The sequence below is a fragment of the Cervus elaphus genome, chromosome 1 (assembly GCF_910594005.1).
Source record: "Cervus elaphus chromosome 1, mCerEla1.1, whole genome shotgun sequence".
Classification (NCBI taxonomy): domain Eukaryota; kingdom Metazoa; phylum Chordata; class Mammalia; order Artiodactyla; family Cervidae; genus Cervus; species Cervus elaphus.
The window spans coordinates 56,513,998-56,540,469 of NC_057815.1; the positions used below are offsets into that span (position 1 = coordinate 56,513,998).

Consider the following 26,472-nt stretch of genomic DNA (forward strand, 5'->3'; position numbering starts at 1 on the left):
ATCATGTAGCATTATGCCAGTACATACAGGCTTCTAAAGCCAGGGATGGTGCCAGCCCTTTCATTTCAAGTACAACTGAAGGTAAAAACAAAGTTGAAAACACCCATAGCATTATGGTGGCCCTTATATAAGTCTCTCCAGTGGCGTTTTGTACCCTTTGACATTCTAACTTTCTTACGCCTTTTTCAACCAATAGATTTTTCATATTCCTGTCCTTCTAGGTGGTGGGTTCTTTGATTCTTCCTCTTTCCTTCTCAATGTTCTTATTTCTGTGTACTCTAATGTTTTTAGGAGGGGACGGAGGAAACAAAGGAGGATTTCAGAAATTTCAAATGATTCTCAATTGACAAGTAACTCATTTATCCTGAAGTCTACTTTAATGTTCTTGAATTTTTTAATCCCCCTTGTATTTTTTCAGAGATCATAGAAATGCATACTTTATTTTGAATTTAAAATAATTTATGCTTCTGTCATGTTTTTAGTTGACTTTTACCAAAGTAAATATTGCTTTTAGGGGGGAAAAATGATATAATCCTTCATCTTTCCTTGTGTTTTCTCCCCTCTTCTCCCAATAAGATTAACTATTGGATTTGTAGTAATGATTTCATTTTAAAGAAAAGCCAAGGTATCTAGCAGTGTCCAGTATTAACCATGCTAAACATTTCCAGCTTCTTTACTGATCTATAATCTAATAACCATAATGCCTTTCCTGTTCTTAGATGGTTGACATACTAACCCTTTTGCCTTCATTTCTGTACCTTGCTGGACTGCCAAGCTCAGATATTCATAACCCTGTGGTTTCAAGGGACTTTGTAGAGATGATTTGCTTCGTTCTTTTTCTTGCAGGAGAAAATTTTGAGCAGACACCATTAAGACGAACATTCAAGTCTAAGGTCCTTGCACGATATCCTGAGAATGTGGACTGGAATCCCTTTGACCAAGATGCAGTGGGAATGGTTAGTATTTGTTAGCTACAAGTGTGAGATAATTTACAGAGTAATTTACAGTAGGATTGTCAGTTCAGACTATGGTAGCTGTGATTCCACCAAGTATCAGTAACTTCTGAAGATGGGGTAATATGCATGTTGTTCATGATTCTGCATTTTGATCACTGTATCACATACTCAGAATATATCAGATATACCAAAAGTCACAGTGTGCTTCTGTTGAGTCAGACAAGTACTTAGTATTGGGTTAGTGAACTTTTTTGTGAGATTGAGCTGTTAGTTGCTTATAGCATTGATACTGTATGATGAGATTTAAAGCAGTTTCCTCTTAATTTGTACTGTATATATCTGAGTAATATGGCAGAAATAAATCTTTTTGTTTTAGTGTAATTTTAGCACCCAGCTGGTGCCAGTGCAGAAGACCTAAGAAACGTGGGTTCAATCCCTGAGTTGGGAAGATCCTCTGAAGGAGGAAATGGCAACACACTCCACTGTTCTACCTGGCAAATCCCATGAACAAAGGAGCCTGGTGGGCTACAGTCCATGGAGTCGCAAAGAGACACGACTAAAGTGACTTAGTACACAGATAGTGCAGCATTTTTAATCTCTAGAAGAATACTACCATGAATAACGTTTATTGAGTATTCAACTTATGCTAGGTACTGTAATAAGTACTTTACATGAATTAAGTCATTTAATTCTCATAGTACCCCTTACGTGGGCTACCCTGGTGGCTCAGTGGTGAAGAACGCATGTGCCAATGCAGGAGATGTGAGTTTGATCCCTGGGTTGGAAAGATCCCCTGGAGAAGGAAATGGCAATCCACTCCAGTATTCTTGCCTGGGAAATCCCATGGATAGAGGAGCCTGTTGGGCTACAGTCCATGGGGTCGCAATGAGTTGGACACGACCTAGTAACTAAACAGCAAAAAATGAAATCCTTCATGTAGATAATATTAAATAAACACAGACAGATATATTTTATGGGTTAGGAAACTAAGATCCAGAGAGGTTAGGTAATGTATTCAAGTCACATGGCTAAGGAACTGTTTGAATAAGCTTAAATACTAGTTCCAGAACTCTGCCCTTGACCACATCTTTGTACTTCTTTTGTTATTTTTTCATAGCTTTGTGAGGATGATCTTGTTTGATGGACACAATAAGCCTGTGAAGTAGGCAGAGTAAACAGTATTATCTTCATTTTACAGGGGAGGAATCTGAGTCTAGAGAGCCTCAAGTGTTTTGACTCCTAGTCTGGTGCTTATTTCCTTTTAACATGGTATATTCTAGAAACATTTAGGCTTTGAGAAGTCAAGTTCAAGAATAATGGAAATACCATAATGTAGCTCCTTGTACTTGTTAACCCTGGCTCCTCAAAGTCCATTTGTATGACCAGGTTGGTGGAAAAGTAGAAAATGAAAACTGATTGATTCAGGTCAGTTTGATTAGCTATTCAGTTTCTTTATATAACCCGTGTGAGTTAAAGTGAAAAAAGTACATCTTTATCCTGATTGTGTCATCTCTTTGCATTGTATGAAATGAACATCTCCCCCCTCCCCCCCTTTTTTTTCCTCTGAAAAGAGAAGATTTTGTCGATGACAGAATCTTGTGAGCTGGATAGAGTCTAAAACTTGGTTTATTTTTAGGTATAAAGTTGTGTCTATCTGGTTTTTAGATGTTTCTAGCATCATCTCCTAATACATGCTGTCATGCTTGACCACCTACCTAAATTCTCCAAGCTTTCTTTAACCTCCTTTATGCATTTTCTTTGTGCCCATGAAATACCCTTCTTTCTCTTGTCTACCTAATGAGTTCAGGCATAAGCTCATCTCTGAAGCCTTTTCTGATGAAGACTGAGACTGAGTTGTTTTGTGTTCCTCTGATACTTTGTGTATACTTCTATATAGCCTTGATAACTACACTGTAATTTTAGTTATGTGTGTGTCTTAGAATGGGAGTTCTTTAGGGCAAATAGTTTACTGTGTTGGACTTGATATTCCAAGAGCATAGTAGGTGCTCTTTAAGTGTTAATAAATAAGTAGTGATGGTGTTCTGAGAAGAGGAATAGCAGTGTGTTCTCACTCATTATTTTCTTGTTGTCTTTTACAGCTATGCATGCCCAAAGGGCTGGCATTCAAGACCCAGGCTGATCCCAGGGAACCTCAGTTCCATGCCTTTATTATCACTAGGGAGGATGGTTCTCGGACCTTTGGGTTTGCTCTCACGTTTTATGAGGAGGTGACTAGCAAGCAGATCTGCAGTGCAATGCAGACCCTCTACCACATGCATAATGCGGAGTATGATGTCCTCCATGCTCCACTTGCTGATGGCCGAGACCTCAGTGGCATGGAGGATGGTGATGGCACTCCTGGGACCAAGCTGCAGCGCTTCAACTCCTATGACATTAGCCGGGATACACTCTACGTCTCTAAGTGCATCTGCCTCATCACGCCCATGTCCTTCATGAAAGCATGTCGCAGTGTGCTGGAACAGCTTCACCAGGCAGTTACTTCGCCTCAGCCCCCTCCACTGCCCCTTGAGAGCTACATATACAACGTACTATATGAGGTGCCACTCCCACCTCCTGGCCGGTCCTTGAAGTTTTCCGGGGTCTATGGGCCAGTCGTCTGCCAGAGACCAAGTACCAGTGAGCTTCCCCTGTTCGACTTTCCTGTCAAAGAGGTCTTTGAACTGCTTGGGGTGGAGAATGTGTTTCAACTTTTTACTTGTGCCCTTCTGGAGTTTCAAATCCTGCTCTACTCACAGCGTAAGTCAGTGCTTACTAGAGCTCTCTTCCTGCATAGGGCCTCTTTTTTCCATATCCGGTAACAGTGGGGGTGACTGTAAAGGCCAAGGGCTATTAGAGTTTGAGCAGAATCCAGATCTTTTGCTTTCCATGACTCATCAGCTTTTGTAAATTCCAAGTATGTGAATTTTCAACCAATTGCAAAGAACAAATATAGAATTCCCTATTTAGCATCAACTAAATTAACTTGTGGCGCTAGTGGTAAAGAACCCACCTGCCAAGGCAGAAGACATAAGTGATGTGGGTTTGATCCCTGGGTTGGGAAGATGCGCTGGAGGAGGAAATGGCAACCCACTCCAGTTTTCTGGCTTAGAGAATCCCATGGGCAGAGGAGCCTGGCGGCCTATGGTCCATACAGTACCAAAGAGTCAGATACGACTGAAGTGACTTAGCATGCACACACGCTGGGTGGTAAACTAATGGAACATGAGAGGTCTACCATTTCTTACTGACTATCATCATGGCCTTTTGCTGGACTCTCCAGTCTGGGAGGGGAACCCTCCCTCCTGAAGTCTGACTGATGCTAAAAAGAGGAGGCAGGAGTTGATGTTTGTGGGACGCACTTTCTACCAGTTTGTCCTATCACTCTGCAGAGTTGTTTCTGCCCCTTCCTCAGCCTGACAGTAGTGATCACCCTTCATATATTTGAAAAAAATATATTTGAGAAAATGAGGATGTGTTGCTTTTTTCTGTTGTTTGTTATAACTGAATTGTTTTTATAAATGAGAGGTTAAGTGATTTTGAGCAGCGGATTTGGACAAAACAATAAAGTAGAGCAGAAGGAAAAAATATTAAGGGAGTGAATTAAGTAACATAAAATTCGTTCATTCAATACATATTTACTGAGAGTGTGCTGTGTGCCAGCCGTTATTCTAGGGGCTAGAGATTCAGGGTGGACAAAATAGATAAACATTCCTGCTATAATAGAACTTACATTTTACTGGGAAAGAGAGGTGATTTTTGGTTGCTTGGCTTGTGAGCTCTTCGTTCCCCAACCCTAATCCAAACCTCGAATCTAGGCCCTGGCAATGGAGGCACCACATCTTAATCATTGGGCCTATAGGGAATTCCCCCCACCCCTTTCTTTTTTGGAGAGGTGATTAAATAGATAAATGTATAGTATGTCGGGTGCTAATAAAAATAATATAGTGATTTGAATAAAAAGTTAAACAGTAAAGAGGGTAGTGTTGGGGGAAGGGAAATTCCAGTGTTTAATAGAGTGATTAGATTAGGCATCTCTGAGTGATCCATGTTAATGTTTGTAGGGAAAGTTTTCCAGGCAAAGAGCACAAGAAATAGAAAGGTTCTGAGACAAAAATGTAGTTGGTATGTCCAGGAATAGTGAGGGTGCCTGATGGATATAATGGTGTGAGAGAGCGGCGCTTAATAGCAGATGGTGTTAGAGACTTAACAGGAGGCCAAATTGTAGAGTCCTATAGGCCACTGTAAGGACTTTGTTACTCTGAGATGTTTAGTCATTGGAGGTGTTAAGATTTTTGACTTTCTGTTTTGAAATCATTCCCGGCTTATAGAAGAGTTGTAAGAAATGTTCAAAGAACTCTTGTATACTGTCCCACAATTCACCAATTGTTAACATTTGGGTGTATTTTATCATTCCCTGTGTATCTCTGTATGTGTGTGAACATAAATGAACCATTGAGAGTCATTGTAGATTCCATGTTCCTTGATTCCTTAGTATTTCAGCTTTTATTTTGTAAGAACAAGAACATTTTTTAATGTAGCCATAATATGATTAATAAATTTAGAAAATTTAACATTGGCAAAATAATAATACTGTATTCAGGTTTTATTTACCATCGTCCAATAATGTCCCTTATGATAAATTTTTTAAAATTGAGGTATAGTTGATACACTATTATATAAGTTTCAGGTGTACACTATAGTGATTCATGATTTTTAAGGGTTATATTCCAGTTGTAGTTGTTATAAAATATTGTCAGCGAATACAGACAATTTTCCCTGTGTTCCCTGCATTGTACAGTAGGTCCTTGTAGCTTATTTTATACATAATAGCTTTTACCTCTCATTTGTTTGTTCTCTATATCTATGAGTCTGTTTCTTTTTTGTTATAATCTAGTTTAATATCTTAGACTCCACATAAAAGTGAATGATAATTAAAAAAAAAATTCCTGGTCCAGAATTTTAGTCCAGTAACATATGCAGTATGCATATTGCTTTTAGTAGTCAATTCTTCATGTCTCTCATGACTGACGTTTTTGTAGAGTACAGGCAAGGTATTTTGTAGAATGAACCTCCATTTGGGTTTTTCTTCTGATGTTTCCTTCTGGCTAGATTCAGGTTATACATTTTTGGCTATGATGTCACAGAAGTGATGTAGTGGTTCTCTCAGTGCATTATATCAAGAGGCACACCAGGTCTATTTTTATCATAGGAGGCACATGATGTTCGCTTGTCCCATTTTTGATAATGTTAATTTGATCACTTGGTTAAGATGATGTCTGCTGAATTTCTTAACTGAACGTTACCATTTTTTTCCCTTTGTAATTAATAACTAATTTGTGGGTTTATACTTTGAAATCCTATAAATTTATTGTTGCTCTTCAAAGTTTTACTTAATAGCCTTAGCATCCTTTGATAATTCTAGTCTGAGTTAGTTACCAGGCTGGTTGCTTTTTACTGTGAGGAAGAACATTTCATTCTCCCTTGTTTATTATTGTATAGACTCAGAGATTTTTATTTTATTCAGTAGGTTATATCGTCCATTACTATAATTAATTATTTTTATTTTGAGCTCAAATTGTCCCAGATCTGGTCCATAGGCAGTCTGAATAATGTTAGTTAGGAGACCACTGTAATAATCGAAGTGAGACTCTATGTTGTCTCTTCACTAAGGAGGTAACAGCAAAGTGGTGTGAAATGGTTGGATTCTGGATATGATTTGAAGTAATAGAGACTGTATTGAATTGAAGAGCATATACCCTGTCTAAAATGGACAGCCAGTAGTTAGCTCCAATTAATTCCTGTGGAAATCCTGGCCTGATGTTTCTAGATCTTCCAGTTTTTCATGAGGACCCAGATTTTTTATGTGAAGTTTTTGATTTTTAAACAATGGTAACAGTGTTCTTGTTAAACACTGCAGAACAAACAAGAGAAGCCTCTGTTGACTAAGTGTGGTTCCTGAGGCTTCACTTTGCAACTTGTTCTGAATAATGATGTTTCAGAGTCCTGTCTCTGGGTGATGTATAGACTTGTGTAAGTCTTGTTGCTTTTTTAGTTACTGTTTCTTGACTGTACTCAGTCGCTCAGTTGTGTCAGACTGTGGCCCCATGGACTGTAGCCTGCCAGGGTACTCTGTCCATGGTATTCTCTAGGCAAGAAAACTGGAGTGGGTTGCCATTCCCTCCTTTAGGGGATCTTCTTGACCTAGGGATGGAACCCGTGTCTTCTGCATTGGCAGGCAGATTCTTTACCACTAGTGCCACCTGGGAAGCCCATGTTTCTTGACTAAAACTGGGTGAAACAGCTGACACTGAAAAACATGGGTTTGAATTACATGGATCCACTTATATGTGGATTTTTTTCAATAAATATGTACTATAAGAATGAACAGTCCATGGTTGTTTGAATCCTTGGATGTGGAACTGTGGATAGAGAGTGAAGTGAAGTGAAATGAAAGTCACTCAGTCGTGTCTGACTCTTTGCAACCTGATGGACTGTAGAGTCTATGGGATTCTCCAGGCCAGAATGCTGGAGTGGGTAGCTGTTCCCTTCTGCAGGGGATCTTCCCAGCCCAGGGATTGAACTCAGGTCTCCCTCATTGCAGACAGCTTCTTTACCAGCTGAGCCACCAGGGAAGCAGAGGGCTACCTGTAAATGTTTGAGATGGTGAAGTTTTAGTCATCAGTTTTTAATTATTGCATTACTAGTTAAACAAAAAAACCAAAAACTATTTCCAGGTCATGCTTAGCCAGGAACAACGTGTAAGCTGCTCCAGAGTTTTATTGGTGACCACACAGGATGCTTTGCTAAAACTTCTCTATCTAGTTGATGCATATCAGCTTCTGCTCACTTCCTACTCATTTGTCTTCATTTTCTGGAAAGCTTTTTGTTAACTTATAACTCCTTTAAGATGTGATTTGCTTAAATGGTGGGCTGAGTTTTTAGTGCATAACCCCTGTGAAAACTCACTCATTTGAAATCAACCGTTCCAGGAGGATATTACTCATACGGTTTTAAAATTTTTGTTCCTACTTTGTCCGTAAGTATCTGAAACCATCATACCATTTGTAAATAGTAACTTGTTAAATTTTGATTTTAATAAATCTGTTGTGTTGACTTTGCTCCTTTAAAAAATAAAACAACTCCAAAAACAAACAAAAAAGAAAAAAAGTCTAGAAATTGCATCCTGAAAAAAACCCTAAACTTTGAGCATAAGCCTTCTCTTCCAAGCTATGCTCTCTGACCTAGAATAGGCTTTTGAGTAATGAAAATCAGTCTTCTGGGTCTGTCAAGTTTTAGGGAAGCTTTTTATCAAAGTGTTAAAATGATACTTTCATACTGTTTTCATTCAGGCTGAGTTGTCAGGTTGGGGGCAGACCTGGCTAAAGGTATAAAACCAGCTTCTACTTGGTTGGTGGTTCTTTGGGCTTGATCTTGATGGCAAAGTTCACATCAGATCTTTATAGAATGCAGATGCATGTAAGTGGTAAATGAGGTGTTTGGCATTCATGCTGAATAGAAACCAGACCACAGTTCTTTTTCTTTTTGTTCTAGTTCTCTACCCTCTTTCTACTTAAGAGAATCTACTTAACATTCTCATTTAGTATTTAGAGCAAGGTGCCATTTATGATTTCTATTGTATTTCTATTAAATGTTATAACGGGCATGGACCTGTGTGTGTGTTGGGGGTATACTTCAGCATGTGGTCCACTGAGGTTTCTGGGTTGTCTCTCTGATACCCATAAGGGAATCATGCTCTGAGCATACCCTTGCTGAAGTTTATACTGTTCTTTCTATGTGTGAAATTGTATTAAGAACTTTTAATTACTCTTGGAGAAGCAGATGCCTTGTTTTTGACTGGTTTGTGTGTATGTGTTTATTTTTTTGACCTAGATTACCAGCGACTGATGACTGTGGCGGAGACAATTACAGCTCTCATGTTTCCTTTCCAGTGGCAGCATGTCTATGTTCCTATTCTCCCGGCTTCTCTCCTACATTTCTTAGATGCTCCTGTGCCGTACTTGATGGGCTTGCATTCCAATGGCTTGGATGACCGGTCAAAACTGGAGCTGCCTCAAGAGGTAAGAGAAACCTGGAGCTTGGGTGCTGGTGCCTGTGGCCCTGATACAGGATTTGGGAGAGAAGGGCTTTGGGATGAGTCCAGGGTGGTATCACCAAGTTTATTTTCTTTTATTTTGGAGAACATAAATAACTTTCCAGGGAAAAAGTAAAAATAATAACATTTAGCTCAATTTCTATCATTCCGGAAACACTTGTTTATCACCTGACATACGTTTATTGTAATCTCTGTGTTTATACTATTATGAACTGCCTTTTACATGCACATTTTTTCAAACATAGTATTTTACGTATTTTTAAGACATTTATTAGAAAATCTTATTATGTAAAATTTTAAATTTACATGGAAGAGTAGCATAGTGAATCTGTTTGCAATACTTTTAGCTTCAACAGTTATCATACATTTAAATTGTATTTTATTTCTATACTATTTCATACTATTTAAATAAATTCCACATAATATAATTTTATAGCTACTTTAGTAGCCAGACTTGTGTTAATAAATCATTGATTTTCGTTTATAGGCCACAGTTGCTCTGTAAAAGTTGACCAGATCATAGTGATTCTTGTAGTACTGAGACATCTTTGAAAATTTTCCTTGCTCAAGATAATGAAGGCCTTGAGATAATGCTTTTCCTCTCTTGCTGTGAGAATGGCCTGTTCGTCTTTTCTGTTGTTTCAAATACTAAAATAACTGATTAGAAATAAGTATTTCTTTATTTAGCACTTCATTCTAAAATAAATTTAAAGCCCATTAGAAATAAGATTGTTCACTGTTTATTTTCCTAGAATTACAGGTAAAACTCATCTACCTCTTTTGGTCATTTGGTGGCTGGTATGAAACTAGCTGGGGGAATTGGGCTTTACTACTCTGAATTTCATAGTCAGTGGAAAGGCCTGGGAAGAACACTTTGGAGTATTCACACAACGGTCTCATTCCTTTACCAATGATTTTTGGGGGAAGATTTTTATGTATAACTGAGGAATGTGAGTAAAAGGACCTCCAAAGAAGAGACCATTCTTACGGAAGTGGGTCTGAGCAGCCTCTTGTTGTTGGGCATGTCTGGGTAGCCACCGTGATGAACAATCCTGATAATTAGATCATAACTGTAATATTTAATTTATTTTCAGATGCATCTCTTTTTCTCTTTCCTTTGGTTTTAGAATCAGAATTTCTTCTTTGTAGTTTTTGCTTTTCTACCTCCTATGCTTCTTTGATTCCATAGTGCTTTGTGCTTTTTGAGGTGGGACAAGATGAACTAAGAAAGAAAAGATCTAAATGGTGTCAGCTAAAAAAAAAAATTCAGGAGTCTGCAAAAAGAACAGAGTTTATTTGGGGACTTAAGATTTGCAATTGGGGAGACTCAGATTTGGTAACCCTGAAAGAGTGTTCCAAGGAAGAGAAAGAATCAGGGCCTTATAAGGACAAAAAACCATCAAGTTGTTAAAAGTTGCCCTGTGAGAGTTGTGATCGACTCTAATCTAAGTCAGAATATTTGTCCTTAAGAAATTGCAAGTTATTTTAGGGTAGGGGTCCTATAAATATATAGACTGTCACAAATTGTTTAAGGGTAAGGGCCTTTTAGTATCTTGAGATTTTGGAGGTGTTCTGGGTGACTTTATCAGGTCAAAAGTTCTGAATCCATCCAGACTGAGTTGTGCAAACATGATACTTCCTTAGTGGCCTCCTAACTCCATTTTAGAGATCTCTCTTAGCAATACTGACTCCATTTTGACTTTCACAATGATGGAGAAAGCCATTGCATTTTGGAGTATTGGGTTTTTATATGTATTTGTCTACTGATACATATGCCTGAAGAGTAGATATCAAAGATTGGAGTGTGCAGAGCTTTTTGTTGTTGCTTTAAATGATCGCATATTTAATATTGACACTTCTTACTGGTAAACCTAACTATAATTTTGTAAAAGTCAAATAAGAATAACAATAGAAATGATTGAAGGTAGAAAGGCAAAGAGGCATGCATGATCTGATAAATAGGTCACTAGGCAAGAAGCCAGATTTCTGTTTTATTTTCATCTTTGGCATCAGCTGGTTATACACTTGCGGTCAAGTTCTATTTCCTGTAGGGTCTCTCGGTATCCTTCTGTGTGTGCTTCGTGTATGTGGGTGTGTGAAGAGGCTGCTGGGAGACCAGCAGTTTTCTTAACAGTACTGTTTGAGAAACTGTGGGTTGTTTGAGAAACCCAGAATCTCACTCTGTTCTGGGATGTTGGAGCCTCCACTTTTGCAACCGCCACCATTGCTGCATCTTTTGTACTCTGCCTCTCCTTGTGGTCCCCTTAAGAAGGAGTGGTAGGTTGGACAATACCTGTGTGTACTTTATAAGCAGTTCTAGGGTTTCAGAGTCCCACTTCATCCAGCCAGTCCCTCTGAAGATCATGTGTTTGTGGGGATAGTTACACAGCTGGATATTTTCTACCTTAATTTTTAGCAGATGACCTCTGGGATATCTGAGTCTGTGTAGTCCCTGTGGTAAACTTTAGGCTGGTAAGGAATGACAAGGTTTCTCAAGGAGCAAAACATCATCAAAGGTACACATAATGAATGGAGAGTGATAATATTTTTGAAAGATAATTTTAGGATGTCTCAGAGATGATACGTTTATAGTTTCAAATTCTAATAGTGCACAGGGTATAAAGTAAAAAATTACCTCAGATTTTACCACCCAGAGATGACTAAGGCTGGGAAATTCACTTAGGCCTTTGCAAGTGGGCATCATTAGGGTAGTGGGGTCGGGCACACTTGATGTATAAAAGAGACTTTATCCAGAGACATAAAGAGTGTACATTCCCTAACCTCCCAAGTCAGAATTCATCAGTTGCTGCCCCATCTTTGGGCATCAGAAGTCTGTGAAAAGCCCTTTGTTTCTTTTTACACCAACACATGAGCTCAGCTGGCCCTGAGCAAGTGAGAGTGCTGTGCTGCTTTTGTGAAGCTTTCTTTGTCCTGTGCTTCTCTTTTGGATTTCATTGTCTGAGCACAGGAAGGAGGCAGTTCCTCCACAACTGTGTTGGGGGAAGGGGTGTTCCTTCTTTCTGTCTTGGGTCCCTCTTTCTTTCCTTCTTTTTCAGGATACTTTTTCAGTACCTTTCCCCCAGTAATCTCTTGAGACTAACCAGTGAGGCTGTCTGTGATTTGGTGCTAGGAAGTCAGGGCTGGGAAAGACCATTGTGACCTTTTGCAGGAAGGGATTTAGGAAACTTCTGTGGTTTGGGATATCCATGTGATCACTGCCCCAGAGTAGCTAAGTCTTCCCGTGGCCTCTCCCGACGAGACAGAAGGTTAACTGAAGAAAACTAATCACTTGGGTTCAGTGCCTCTTCCAAGCTTCTTCTTGTCCCTCAAGCTGTTTGCAGGAGTTAGCCTTTTTTCAGATAAGGAAAGGGCTTTGAGGTAGATTTCAAGTTACTTCTGTTTGGCAGAGTCCTCTGTGTCCTGACAGGAAAGAGCATGAAGCTGTCATGTTAGACTGGTAGCTGAATGGCCTTTTCATTTTGCCTTCTTATCCCTACCAGCCTCAGCCCAACTCGGCGAAGAATGGCTAGTAGTGTTGTCTCAGAGGCTCCTGTCTTAACCCCCGAAGTGCGCCTGAGCTGCTTTCTTTTCTCCAGCCACCTCTGTCCAGGAGTATCTGCAATATGTGGATACAGCATTTGGAGTTTATCAGATTCTTTGCAGATGTTCTGTGTTTGGTCAAGAGCAGTGGGAGAAACGGCAGCCAAGCATTGTTGAGTGGATATAGTGGTGTTTAGTTGCCTCTGTGTTTCCTATTGAACAAACTGTTTTTTTCCCCCCTCTAAAGAGAGGAGAACCAAGAGGATAAATAATTGCACTATGTGCCTCTGGGGGGAGGGGTCACAGTGCTTTCTTCTGTTAGCTGTATGGACAAGGCTTGTGAGGCAGGTGATTTTCAAGACTAGATGATTTAATTCTGTTTTTACTGTATTTTTTAATTGCTTGATCCTAAAGGCATTTATGATTTTAAAATCTTAAAGGAATAAACATAAAAGTAGGTGTTATTTTTAGGTGTTAAACATGTATTAGCTCTTTAACAAGGAAGCATTTAACAAGGGTTTAAAGTTGTTTTCTAGTGGAAGAACTCTGGAAGGTAGAATTTAAAGTGATTCTTCTAATTTTTGAATCTTGGTTATGGGAAAGTTCTCTTTAGTTATAGATTTGTTAATGGAGTAATTTAAGCACTCAGCAAATATGTATTGAAAGAATGCATACATGGCACATGGACATGTTAAAACATGAAGTTTTCATAGATTGAGAGTTTGTGGACTAGATAGATAAAGCTGGACTTACTGTACGGTCTGCCTGCCTCCTAGAATATAAGACTTACTGATATAGGGATAAATAGCAGAAACAGTGGAACAGCGTTTTGATATATAATAAACATACCATGCCAAAGAACTTTTTAGTAATGGAGCTGGAAAAATTGCTTGTCCATAGGGAAAAAAGGATTCTTACCTTAATCGTTTAACAAAATCAACTTGAGATGGAATAAGCATTTAAGTGTCAAAAGCAAAAATTTAAATCTTCTAGAAGAAAACATTAATACAGTCTTGATCTCGGGGTAGGGACTTTGTGAACAAGATGAAGAAAATACTTTCCATAAAATAAAAGATTAACAAATTTGATTTCTTTAATTAAGAAAAAGACATTTTAAAATGAAAAGATAAAAGCTAGGAGAAGATATGTGTAGGACACATACAGCCTATAAAGAGTTGGCATCAGATTATAAAGAACTCTTGCAAATCGGTAAGAAGATGAGCAACCCAATAGATAAATGGGCTAAGCATATGAAGAGGGATTGCATAAAAAATACACATTTCTTGTAATCAGGAAAGTGTAAATTAAATGTACCCATTCAAGTGGAAACAATGGAAACAGTATCTGACTTTATTTTCTTGTGCTCCGAAATCACTGCATATGGTGACTGCAGCCATGAAATTAAAAGATGCTCCTTGGAAGAAAAGCTATGACCAACCTGCTGCTGCTGGCTGCTGCTGCTAAGTTGCTTCAGTCATGTCCAACTCTGTGCGACCCCATAGACGACTGCCTACCAGGCTCCCCCACCCCTGGGATTCTCCAGGCAAGAACACTGGAGTGGGTTGCCATTTCCTTCTCCAGTGCATGAAAGTGAAAACTGAAAGTGAAGTCGCTCAGTCGTGTCTGACTCTTAGCGACCCCATGGCCTGCAGCCTACCAGGCTCCTCTGTCCATGGGCTTTTCCAGGCAAGAGTACTGGAGTGGGTTGCCATTGCCTTCTCCATGACCAACCTAGGCAGCATATTAAAAAGCAGAGACATTACTTTACCGACAAAGGTCCATCTAGTCAAAGCTGTGGTTTTTCCAGTAGTCATGTATGGATGTGAGAGTTGAACCATAATGAAAGCTAAGCGCCGAAGGATGGATGTTTTTGCACTATGGTGCTGGAGAAGACTCGAGAGTTCCTTGGACTGCAAAGAGGTCAAATCCTAAAATCCTAAAGGAAGTCAGTCCTAAATATTCATTGGAAGGACTGATGCTGAAGCTCCAGTACTTTGACCACCTGATGCGAAGAACTGACTTATTGGAAAAGACCCTGATGCTGGGAAAGATTGAAGGCAGGAGGAGAAGGGGACAACAGAGGATGAGATGGTTGGATGGCATCACTGACTTGATGAACTTGAGTTTGAGCAAGTGCTGGGAGTTGGTGATGGACAGGGAAGCCTGGCATGCTGCAGTCCATAGGGTCACAAAGAGTTGGACACGACTGAGTGACTAAACTGAACTCAAGTGGGTATATTAAGAGATCTGATGATACCAAGTTTTGGAAAATACTTGGATTATTAGTAGGATCACTTTAGATTGTTGGCAAAAATATAAATTGTTATAACCACTTTGGAATGCAGCTAGGACTTATCTTGTAAAATTGAACATTTGCATACCTTATGACATAGCAGTTTCACTCCTAGGATATAACCAAGAGAAGATCTTGCACATGTGTCCAAGAAAACATGTGTAACAGTGTAAAAGCAATATACAGGAAGCTAGTTGAAGGCCTTTTGATGAGAAGATTGATAAATTGTTGTATATATACCCAGTGGAATATTGTATAAGAGTGAAAATGAATAATGTGTAGTTACAGAAAACAAAATGGCTGGTTGTTAGTAACTTAATGTTGAGTGAAGAAAAGTAGTACCACAAGACTACTTAAAGTACAGTGATCCTTTTACAGAATTTAACACAAGCAAAAAATTTAAAGGCATATATACATATGTGTTAAAAAAGGCAAAAAGATAACAAACATAGAATTCAGGATAGTGAAAAAAAAAGAATTCAGGATAGTGATTACCTGGGGGTGAAACTGTGTAGGTTGGGGAGAAGTACATTGGTAGATAAAAATATTCGTAATTTCTAGTTTCTGGGTTGGACTGGTTAAAAAAAAATAATGTCTTTAAGATTGTTCCCAGAAAGTTGTCAACTCACATTCCCAGTAACAGTGTTTGTTTCCTAGTAACTTTGCCAGCATTGGACACTGTAAATCTTTTACATTTTTGCTAACCTAGTGGGTAAAAAATATTTTGTTTGCATTTCTTGGTTTATTAGTGAAACTGAACATCTTTTCATATATTTGAAATTAACAGAAACTTCTTCTGTTTGCCTTTCATAACCATTTTCCAGCTGGGTGAATTAGCTTTATCTCAATAATTTCTTTGAATATTAATCTTTTACATGTTATGTATGACAATTATTGTTTCCCAGATTATTTTTAAATTCTTTTAATGGCAGTATTTATACAAGGTTTTTAACCTTTGTGACCATGGGGTCACAAGAGTCAGACACGACTTAGTGACTACACCACTATTACCATCACCACCACCAAAGTTTAAAAAGCCCAACTCTCTACCCTAAGGCATAATAGTAATCATTTATATTTTCTTTTAATACTTTTGTGAATGTTTTTATTTTTTCACTTTTTGTTATGGAAAATGTTGAACATATGTAAAAATAGAGAGGCTAGCATCCATCATTGCATAATAATAATCAACTCATGGCCATTCTTCTTTCTGTATCCTCCACCCTTTCCCCATTTACCCTACTGGATGAATCCTACTGGATTATTTTGAAGCAAATCTCACACAACATTATTAGGTCATCATATATTTCATATGTGTCTCTGAAAGGTATAAATTCTTTTTTATGACATAAAGTGGCTTTATTTATATTTAAATCTTCAGTCTATCTCAAATTTATTTTGGAGTATGATATTATACTTTTAACATTTCTAAATGTCCATTTGTCCCCAAAACATTTATTGAACGATCCATCCACAATAGATTGGTCTGTTCAAGACTATTCTTTTCCAGCAGATTGTTGTTTTACATCTGTATTAGAATCCAGCCAGGCAGTTCAGTTCAGCTGCACAGTTGTGTCCGACTCTGTGAACCCATGGACTGCAGCATGCTGGGCTTCCCTGTCCATCACCAACTCCTGGAGCTTGCTCAAACTCATATCCATTGAGTTGGTGATGCCATCCAACCATCTCATCCTCTGTTGTCCCTTCTCCTGCCTTCAATCATTCCTCGCATCAGGGTCTTTTCAAATGAGTCAGCTCTTTGCATCAGGTGGCCAAAGTACTGAAGCTTCAGCTTCAGCATCAGTCCTTCCAATGAATATTCAGGACTGATTTTCTTTGGGGTTGACTGGTTGGATCTCCTTGCCGTCCAAGGGACTCTCAAGAGTCTTCTCCAACACCACAGTTCAAACGCATCAATTCTTCGACACTTAGCTTTCTTTATAGTCCAACTCTCACATCCATACATGAGTACTGGGAAAACCAAAGCTTTGACTAGACGGACCCTTGTTGGCAAACCAATGTCTCTGCTTTTTAATATGCTGTCTAGGTTGGTCGTAACTTTTCTTCCAAGGAGCAAGCATCTTTTAATTTCATGTCTGCAGTCACCATCTGCAGTGATTTTGGAGCCCAAGAAAAGAAAGCCTATCACTGTTTCCATTGTTTTCCCATCTATTTGCTGTGAAGTGATGGGATCAGATGCCATTATCTTATTTTTCTAAATGTTGAGTTTTAAACCAACGTTTTCACTCCCCTCTTTCTCTTTCATCAAGAGGCTCTTCAGTTCTTCACTTTCTGCCGTAAGTGTGGCCTCAGAATTTTCTTGGCTGTTTATTTCTTTTATTTTTTTTAGGTAAGATTCAGTCAGTTCATCAGATATGCCCTTCATAAAAGTAAAAATCTTTCTGGGATTTAAAACCATTTTACATTAAATTTACAAATGTGGGGGTTATTAGCATCTTTTCATTATGGAATTTTCCTATTTAATAATATATAGTGTGTACTTGTGGGTATATTCATTTATTGAAATTTTATATTCCACAGTGATAATAAGTGTTGATTGACGTTTATTGTATACTAACACTGTCCTAAATCCTTGATGTTGGTTGTCTCTTTATCCTTGTTATAACAAATGCTTAATTAAGCACATAATAATGCTCTGCAGTGAAGCAAATGACAGTTGTCTTGGCTACAGCAGGTTCATGGTTATAAGATAAATATACAAATCAGATAGAAGACTTCTCTAATTTATAGCTGCATTACTCGAAAATTCCAACAGGGATGAGAATGAAATATTTAAGTAACTGAACAAGAAACGTATAAGACCTCTCAGGAGAAGAGTGGATGGTTAAGAGCTTGAGGGTACGACTGAAGTCAGGCTAAGTTCAAATCCCAGCTGTACTACTTACTAACTGTGTGACTTTGGACAAGTTTCTTAACCTCTCTGTGTCAGTTTGTCTGTAAAATAAGGGTAACTATTGCCAGGTTGTTTTTTGTTTATCCAGATTACCTACCTCCCCAGCAGTGTATAAAGTACTGTCTCTCTGTATCCTCTCAGAAGCAGTCTTAAAGCCAGAAGAAAACACAGAAATCAAGACCAGCCACCAAATCCTACAAATCAGTAATGAGGCTCAGAAAGGAATACTGGCATGCTCAGGGTCATATAGGGAGATAGTGACAGAGTCTGATCTGGGACCCAGACTTTCTGACACTCTCCTAGTATTCTTTCTACTGTTGTAAGAATTTGTGAGTTCAGCAAATATTCTGTGAGCATTTACTATGAAGAATTTGGTGCTATATGCTAAACATCTATGTACTTATATAATCCTTATCACTAAGAGAAGTATTTTTATCTTCATTTTATAACTGAGGAAACAGAGTTTCATAACTTTCCCAAGATCCCAAGACTGGAAAGCATCAGGGCAGGATTAGGACCCAGGTCAACCTCCTTCCACCCCATCCTTATGCCACACCTAACTTATGCCCATTGCAGATGTTTGCTCTTTCCTGTCTTATTCATTATTCCTCTGATAACTCTGGAGTTGTTCACAGTCCTCCTCCTGTTTTGACTACCAGGCTAACCTCTGCTTTGTGGACATTGACAACCACTTCATTGAGTTACCAGAGGACTTGCCTCAGTTTCCCAACAAATTGGAGTTTGTCCAGGAAGTCTCTGAGATTCTTATGGCATTTGGCATTCCGCCTGAAGGAAACCTTCACTGTAGCGAGAGTGCTTCCAAGCTGAAGAGGCTGCGGGCCTCTGAGCTCGTCTCTGACAAGAGGAATGGAAACATCGCAGGCTCCCCTTTACATTCCTATGAGTTCCTCAAGGAGAATGAAACTATCGCCCGCCTGCAGGCCTTGGTCAAGAGGACTGGGGTGAGCCTGGAGAAGGTAAGATGCTATATATGGGTCTGAGCTAAGGTGATGACCTGGTGAAATAAAGTATAGGATAAGAAAGTACCCAGATCAGGGCAGTGCATACCTGTGAGTAGTGAAAGGATGCTCTGTGTGGGAGACTCTGGATTTGGCTCTGGCAAACATGATCCTATGTGAATGCTACTTGAATCTAAATCTGGGTAGCTTTTCACTTGGACCTCAAGGAGAAACTGCTGTCATAACACTGCAGCAGAGAGACTTGGAGGGATGATGGTGGCAGTCTGAGTTTGGACCTCTTTCAGATCCATTGCCAGGTGAGTGTCACAGCAACCTAGAGCACATAGAGCAGGAATTGTTGACTTAAGAGAGTTTGAGGGTTTTGCTTAAGATTAAATGCCTCTATGTGGTTGACTTGAAGTTAGAACCTGATCCTCTTCAATTCTAGGCCTCTGCTCTTCCCGGGGATGTATTAGCTTTCCATTGCCTAACTTTGAGGAGACTGTCTGCTTTCCATAGCTGTTTACTCATCTCTTCACCCTCTCCATTCTCACTGTTATATCACTTTCTTAAATTACATATAAACAAAATAGGGTAATCATTTTGTTGGGCTTTTTTTTTTTTTTTAGTGCAGTGTGAAACATGTCATTTTCCTGGTTTGTTAGTAGCACAGATATTAAAAAAGAAAAATAATGGCCAGTTAAAGAAGAGCAGAGAAATAATTAGAGAGATTAAAAAGGTTAAAAGAGACCAGTAAGGAAAAATTTGGGGGGATAAAGGGAACGTTAATATGGGGGAGAAAAAGAGATGAAGGGAGAACAAGAGTCTAACGTTGGTGCTTTGCATTATCATTTTCTTGTTGCCTTCCCAAATTTCTTCTTTCCTGACCCTTGAGATAACTAGTGCCTTTTCTTCTGTTGCTATTTCTCTGCCTGTAATGAATTTCTCTCCACTTTCATTGAGTTGCTGGATTCCTGCAAGTGGAACACCCTCATTTATCTCTTCTTCATGTCAGAATTCTTTTTTCTTCCCCCCATTTTTTCGCTTTTGTTTTTTTTTCTCCATTTGCTACAAAGTAAATGACTCTTGTGGGGAAAAAAGGATGAGTTGCCTTTCTTTGGGATAAAAAGAAAAATTTTGGTGTTCTCAACTGTTTTATTTTGTTTTGTTTTTGTAGCTGGAAGTTCGTGATGACCCCAGCAGCAATAAGGATCTCAAAGTTCAGTGTGATGAAGAAGAACTCAGAATTTACCAGCTAAACATTCAGATCCGGGAAGTTTTTGCAAATCGTTTCACTCAGATGTTTGCAGATTATGAGGTGTTTGTCATTCAGCCCAGCCAGGATAAGGAGTCCTGGTTTACCAACAGGGAGCAGATGCAAAATTTTGATAAAGTAAGTATTAATATAGTCCTGCTGGGGAGGTGGTAAGAAATGAGAACATGTGAGACTCTTAAAGATGTGACTGAAGATGAGGTTTTCTTCCATAAAACATGCTGGAAACAAGTTCTTGGTCCTTGTGATGTTGGTAAAATGTGGTTGCTTTAGAGCAGAGTGCTGGTTTTTGCTATCAGGTGATTTACCTTCAGTCTTTTAGGCAAAGATGCACATGCAGGTTGAACATTAGGATTCTGGGAACGTTAATTGCCACAGTAGGTTACCTGAGTAAGTTTAGGCCAGTGTGTCAAAGTTTCAGGATATCTGAAATATATAAATTTTTTAAAATGATGAAGAGGTTTTGTGCTTTGCTTTTTATAAAGACCTGGGAAGCTTCAGAGAACAATTAACTTACTGAATCCCATGGGTATGTAGGCTTGGTTGATTGAGGCTGACATGACCTCTTCCCTCTCGATGACTCTCTGTTTCCTTTTGGTTCCACCAGGCATCTTTTCTGTCAGATCAGCCTGAGCCCTACCTGCCTTTCCTCTCAAGATTCTTGGAGACTCAGATGTTTGCTTCTTTCATTGACAACAAAATCATGTGTCATGATGATGATGATAAAGATCCTGTGCTCCGGGTGTTTGACTCCCGAGTAGACAAGATCAGGCTGTTGAATGTTCGGACACCTACTCTGCGCACATCCATGTACCAGAAGTGTACCACTGTGGATGAAGCAAGTGAGGCCTCCTTGTTGCTAGCTTTCTAGCCTCTTGGATTATATCACTAACATGTCCTTATTCCTAAACATGTCAGCTTCTTTCTCTTGTTTTCTCCTTTTGCATAAGTTGTTCCCATTGCCTGTAATGCTTTCCTCTTTTTTGCCTGGCATACTTTTTCTCATCCTTCAACACTGTGTCAGTTAAGAATGGGTCCTGCTTAAGTACTAGAGAATCTAATTAGCAGCACATTAAATAAATGGGGGTTATTGTTCTCAAATTATCAAGAAGGGCAGAATTGGTGGTTGTTCGGCTGCTCAGCAATGTAGGAAATGAAATTCTATCTTTTCACTCTGATATCCTTAACATGTTGACTTTTATTATATTCATGCTTATTGCCTCATTGTTACAAGAGGCCTTCTATGTTCACATTCAGGGCAAAGGGGAAAGTTGATGCCAGCTGTTTTTTCCCTCTTATATCAGAAAGCAAAAGCTTTCCCAGAAATTCCCAACAGCTTCTGTTGTCTCATAAAAGCGTATTATGTGACTACTGTTAAGTGCGAGGGAGACTATGAAAGTGAGTATTGACCTGGTGTAATATTAGCCCAAACTGTATTGAGATTCTGTTAGCAAGAAAGAAGGGATGAGTGAGTTATGGGTAAGTAAGCTGCTAACAGAAATCCAGCTGATGTTTCTCTTCCTCTGAAGCCTTCTCTGATGTGCTCAGGCTAAGTTGATTTCTTTGCTAAGCTCTGTGGTGCCTTGTTCTTGCCTCCCCTTTATAATCTCTGTTCTGAGGTATCATTATCAGGGAGCAATTTAAGATCTGGGACTGTATTTACTCATTGTCTTACTCCCAGTCCTCTAACATTGTACCTAGAACATATAGATGTTAAAAGTTGTTTGCTACTTGCATGGTGGAGTATACCTTTTTGTTTACAGAGATTCTGTCTGGATCACTTTAGCTAGAGAATAGTCTCAGCCTGAGGTGTCAAATTAAGTAGTGTGCTCACTTCCATGAGTGATATTCAGTGTCCTTGTAGCTTATTGGTATGTTTTGTTTGTTCATTTACTAAACAGAAATTTTCGTGCCCAGTGTATGGTAAGTACTTACTGAATGAATGAATGAATGTGCCAGGCATTTTTTTAGGTTTTGAAGATACAAGTGGTGACAGTTTGGACAATGTCCTGGCTTCCTCAACCTTATGCTTGGTAGCCTTCTGACTTTATCTTTCAGCTCATGCTCCAGGCCTTTCATTAAGATGATAGTCCTCTTGGCCAAGTCTTGAGGACATGTTGCCCATACAGGTGGAGTACTCTGACATAGTCATCTTTGCCTCCTAGAGCACATCCAGTTTCAGATTCTAGAACCCTGCTTAAGGCTTTGGTCCTGGGGAGCAAAGTGATCTCCTAAACCATCACTTTAAAGCAGGACTTCCCAATCTTTTCATGTTGTGTTACACTTGAAAGTGACAATATTTATATATGACTTTGAGAGCCTAGGTCTACCACTTAAGGCCGAGAAGCCTTGAATTTGGGCCTGCCTGGTCAGGATGCATGTCCTCTTCCCAGGAGACCCACATCCTGAAGTGTCCTCCAGGTCTGCCCATTAGAGCTGGTCAGGCTGGTCCCCCACGGAGCAGGGATTGCATGCCCGCACACGTGTGCCTTGGTGCTGTGTGCAGAGCTGGCCTGCCTGGGTGTGTGTCTGTTTCTTCAGCCAAGAGTGTCCAGAGCAGGAGCCTGCTTTTGTAGATAGCTCTGTGGTTTCAGAGGGTTTCCCAGGTGGCGCTAGTGGTAAAGAGCCTGCCTGCTAATACAGGAGGCATAAAAGATGCAGGTTTGATCCTTGTGTCAGGAAGATCCCCTGGGGGAGGAAATGGCAACCCACTCCAGTATTCTTGCCTGGAGAATCCCATGGACAGAAGAGCCTGGCAAGCTATAGTTCATAGAGTCACAAAGAGTCAGACACAACAGAAGCGACTTAGTGTAACATTGTGGGACTAAAGGGAGGAGTCTGCTTATACTGGGGACTAAAATGAGAGGCTGTAGTGACTTGAGGCCTTGTTCTCCTGCCCAGAGGTTGAAGCAGTCAGTCCTCAGCCCATCTGTAATTCATTTGTGGAACACCAAATACTGATATGAATTACATGTAATACTGATATGGTCTCATTTGTGGCCAGAACATGAATTCTTGTGGTCTTGTTAGAATGTGGGGTTTGGGATATGGAAGGAGAGCTAACTAACCCTCATTTCTGTGACTCATTTCAGAAAAATGAGTATCAAAGACCCTCCATGCAACTACACACTCTGTTCCCAGGAGTAATGCCATTGGTATATTCCTGAGATACGTACTCCAGCAATGCTCATTCAGGGTTCTTCCCGCTGGCTTCAGATTTCTAGCCTAGAGTAGCTCAGCTATCTCATCTCATTCTGCATGGACATCTCAGTTTCTTGAATCAGTCTGATTGGAAAATGGTAAACACATAGCTAATGGCAACTTTTTAGAGATTCTTTAAAACGTGACACTTAGATGGGATCTTGGAAATTCTTTTTTAAAGAATGAAGTTCCACAAATTTTGTTATTTTGTGTTTTCCTTTTTATTTAGCTCAAAATACTTTTATTTCCTTTTTTGATTTATGACCGCTGGTTTATTTAGAAATGTGTTATTTAGTTTTAAGGTATTAATGATTGTTGTTGGTCACAGGACTTACTTTGTCTGATTGAAGTTATTTTAGATTTATTGAGACTTGTTTTATTGCCCAGAATTTGATACATTTTTTAAAGTAGTAGACTTTCTTTTTCACTCTTATCCAGAGAAAGCAATTGAGCTGCGACTGGCAAAAATTGATCATACTGCGGTTCACCCCCATTTACTTGACATGAAGATTGGACAGGGGAAGTATGAGCCGGGCTTCTTCCCTAAGCTGCAGTCTGACGTACTTTCCACTGGGCCAGCCAGCAACAAGTGAGTCAACCCCAGAGATTCCCTGGTCTAGCTCCCAGATCACAGTGGTCATACAGTATCTGGACCTAGACTGTTATTTCTAGGAAACCTTGACTTTTGTAAAGCAGATGTGGAGAAGATACAAACTGTCCAGGTTGTTCACTTGTTTAAACAAGGAGACAGGTGACAGAGCATCATCAGCTCCCGTCTCCACTGTGCAAATTGGGATAGCTCCATGTATCAGCAGCTGTAAAAGGCCAGACTGCAGATGGGTTGAAATCATCTGCAAATCTCATAACTGGACCCAGACAGCACCTAGCTAGCGCTGTAAGCGGTGGAGTAGAGTAAGTGGTGGTTGAAATAATTGGAGTCTGACCTGAAACCCAGTAACTTAGCAGAATTTTTCTTTGTTAACTTTTGGAGATAAGTTTGTCGGAGGCCAGGCAGAGATGAGTGAAAATAGCTTTGGATCTGCAAGTGAAGTTTCTGTAGATGTTTCAAGAGAGAGAACATCTCGATTCCATGGAAAGATATCTCCTTATTGCCCAGTCACTGATCTTTAAGCTGCCCTTATATCAAGGTTTCTGAGCTACCTCTGGTGACTTCTTGGTAGCTTCCCATTGGTTCCTAGGTGTTTAAGTTTTCTCCTGTAAGTTGACCTTACTTTCTTAGCAGAATATTCTTAATTGTCTGCTTTGATTCTGTCAGATGGACAAAAAGGAATGCTCCTGCCCAGTGGAGGCGTAAAGACAGGCAGAAGCAGCACACAGAACACCTGCGTTTAGACAATGACCAGAGAGAGGTAAGATACCTTGAGAATGATAAGAAATGACTCTGTTACCGTGCTGTACCCTCCTCTTTCTTATGTCCTTGGTCTCTGATCTGATTCAGACATCCTTCCCACAGGGAAGAGTTAATAATGAGTTAGTTCCTGATACCTGATATGGGCCTGGCTTGTGACAAATCTAGAATGTACAGTGGTTCACAGGTGGCAGCAGCCACTAACCACGTGCATCCTCTCTCTGAGCCAGACTTGCACTCGTGTTTAGTGATACTCCCAATACTTGGAAGAAAGCCTTTCACTGTTGTTTCAGTAGTCACTCATGCATGATACTCACTCTCTCCCAGGTGTAGGGAGAGTGGTAGGGGTGACAGGAACATCAGGAGATAAGATTCTGCAACTTGGAAAAATTCCTTTGAAAATTCTTGAGGCTTTTGTGTGTGTCTGGTATGATAGAAAATAAGTTAATTTGTTAGAGTGAGATGGAGGAAAAGCTGAACTTGGGGTAATGCTATAAATCTCTGAACCTGGGGAGGAGAAGCCTTTTTTACCGATTTTTTTTCTTCATCTTAATTTAAAAGAGGTAATCTTGACTTTTTTCTCAGAGGAGCCAAGGGAATATTATTATCAGGTGCCTGGGGATTGAGGATTCTTGAATTGACCTGAGTCCTCATTGCTTGTAAGCAGAGTTTTTCAGCACTGCTATAACTTGTTCCCAATAAAGTTTCTAGTTATAAACCTCAAGTTGCAGAGCCTGCCTTACTGAGTTGCAATGAAGTTGTGAAAATGGAGCTTAAGCTTCAGAAACCTATTTCAGCAACTTCTCTTTAAGAAAAGACCCTGAAGTTTGCATTTTATACAAAGTCAAGTAAAGCATATTATTTTTGTATATGTCTAGCACCACAGTGGATGGGAAAATATTTTGCTTTTGCTGTTTTTTAAATATGAATAAATTAAAATTGCAAAGTATGGTCATGAATTTTAAACTGCTGGTTTATAGGGCACAGTTGTACTTAGTGTTTTTGTGAGGAAGGCATAATGGGTGTAGGGTGTGGGTGTTATTTTTAAAGTCTCCTCTAGGGCTTCCACCTAACCTCCATAGTATTTCTTTCAGCAGGGTTTATTGAGCACGTTTTCTTGGTCAAAATCACTATAGTAAACACTTTGAAATATAAAAATGACAAGGAGATAGCCTTGTCCTCAGGGAATGCCAGTTTATTAAGGGGACAAAGGCAGGTATGCAACTGTCTTTAGTAGAAGAGTCTTTTGAAAGAGCTGTATGGGAGGCATGCCAGTGTTTGATTACTGATTAGAGAAATTCTGTCCGGGATAATCTCAAACAAGACTGCCTAGAGGAACTAGCATCTCTTTTAGTCTTGAGGATGATAGGATTGTTAGGAACAAAGATGAGCATTGCAAGTAGAGGAGATGGCAGGACCCAAAGTGTGGTGGTGGATTGTGTAAAGGAGACCGTGGGCAGAATATTTTGGAAGCAAGAGGTACTGGAGGTAGCTAGCAAGTTAGGAAGCAGATGGCAGTAGTGCTGCTGCTAAGTCGCTTCAGTCGTGTCCGACTCTGTGCGACCCCTTAGACGGCAGCCCACCAGGCTCCCCCGTCCCTGAGATTCTCCAGGCAAGAACACTGGAATGGGTTGCCATTTCCTTCTCCAGTGCATGAAAGTGAAAAGTGAAAGTGAAGTCGCTCAGTCGTGCCTGACTCTTTGCGACCCCATGGACTGCAGCCTACCAGGCTCCTCCATCCATGGGATTTTCCAGGCAAGAACACTGGAGTGGGTTGCCATTTCCTTCTCCAATGTGTGAAAGTGAAAAGTGAAAGTGAAGTCGCTCAGCAGTATCCGACTGTTCGCGACCCCA

General features: G+C 39.7%; 1 protein-coding gene across 2 annotated transcripts in view; it reads left to right on the forward strand.

Moving 5' to 3' along the window:
* DENND5A (DENN domain containing 5A) overlaps positions 1-26,472 on the forward strand; it is a 92,775-nt gene that overhangs the window by 41,661 nt on the left and 24,642 nt on the right. For both annotated transcript variants that reach the window (XM_043903470.1, XM_043903479.1), the window contains exons 2-10: positions 10-81; positions 847-956; positions 3,056-3,713; positions 8,847-9,034; positions 18,476-18,793; positions 19,953-20,168; positions 20,656-20,890; positions 23,688-23,838; positions 24,526-24,619. In XM_043903470.1, the coding sequence (XP_043759405.1) occupies positions 10-81; positions 847-956; positions 3,056-3,713; positions 8,847-9,034; positions 18,476-18,793; positions 19,953-20,168; positions 20,656-20,890; positions 23,688-23,838; positions 24,526-24,619 (2,042 nt within the window). The remainder of the gene's footprint in view (positions 1-9; positions 82-846; positions 957-3,055; positions 3,714-8,846; positions 9,035-18,475; positions 18,794-19,952; positions 20,169-20,655; positions 20,891-23,687; positions 23,839-24,525; positions 24,620-26,472) is intronic.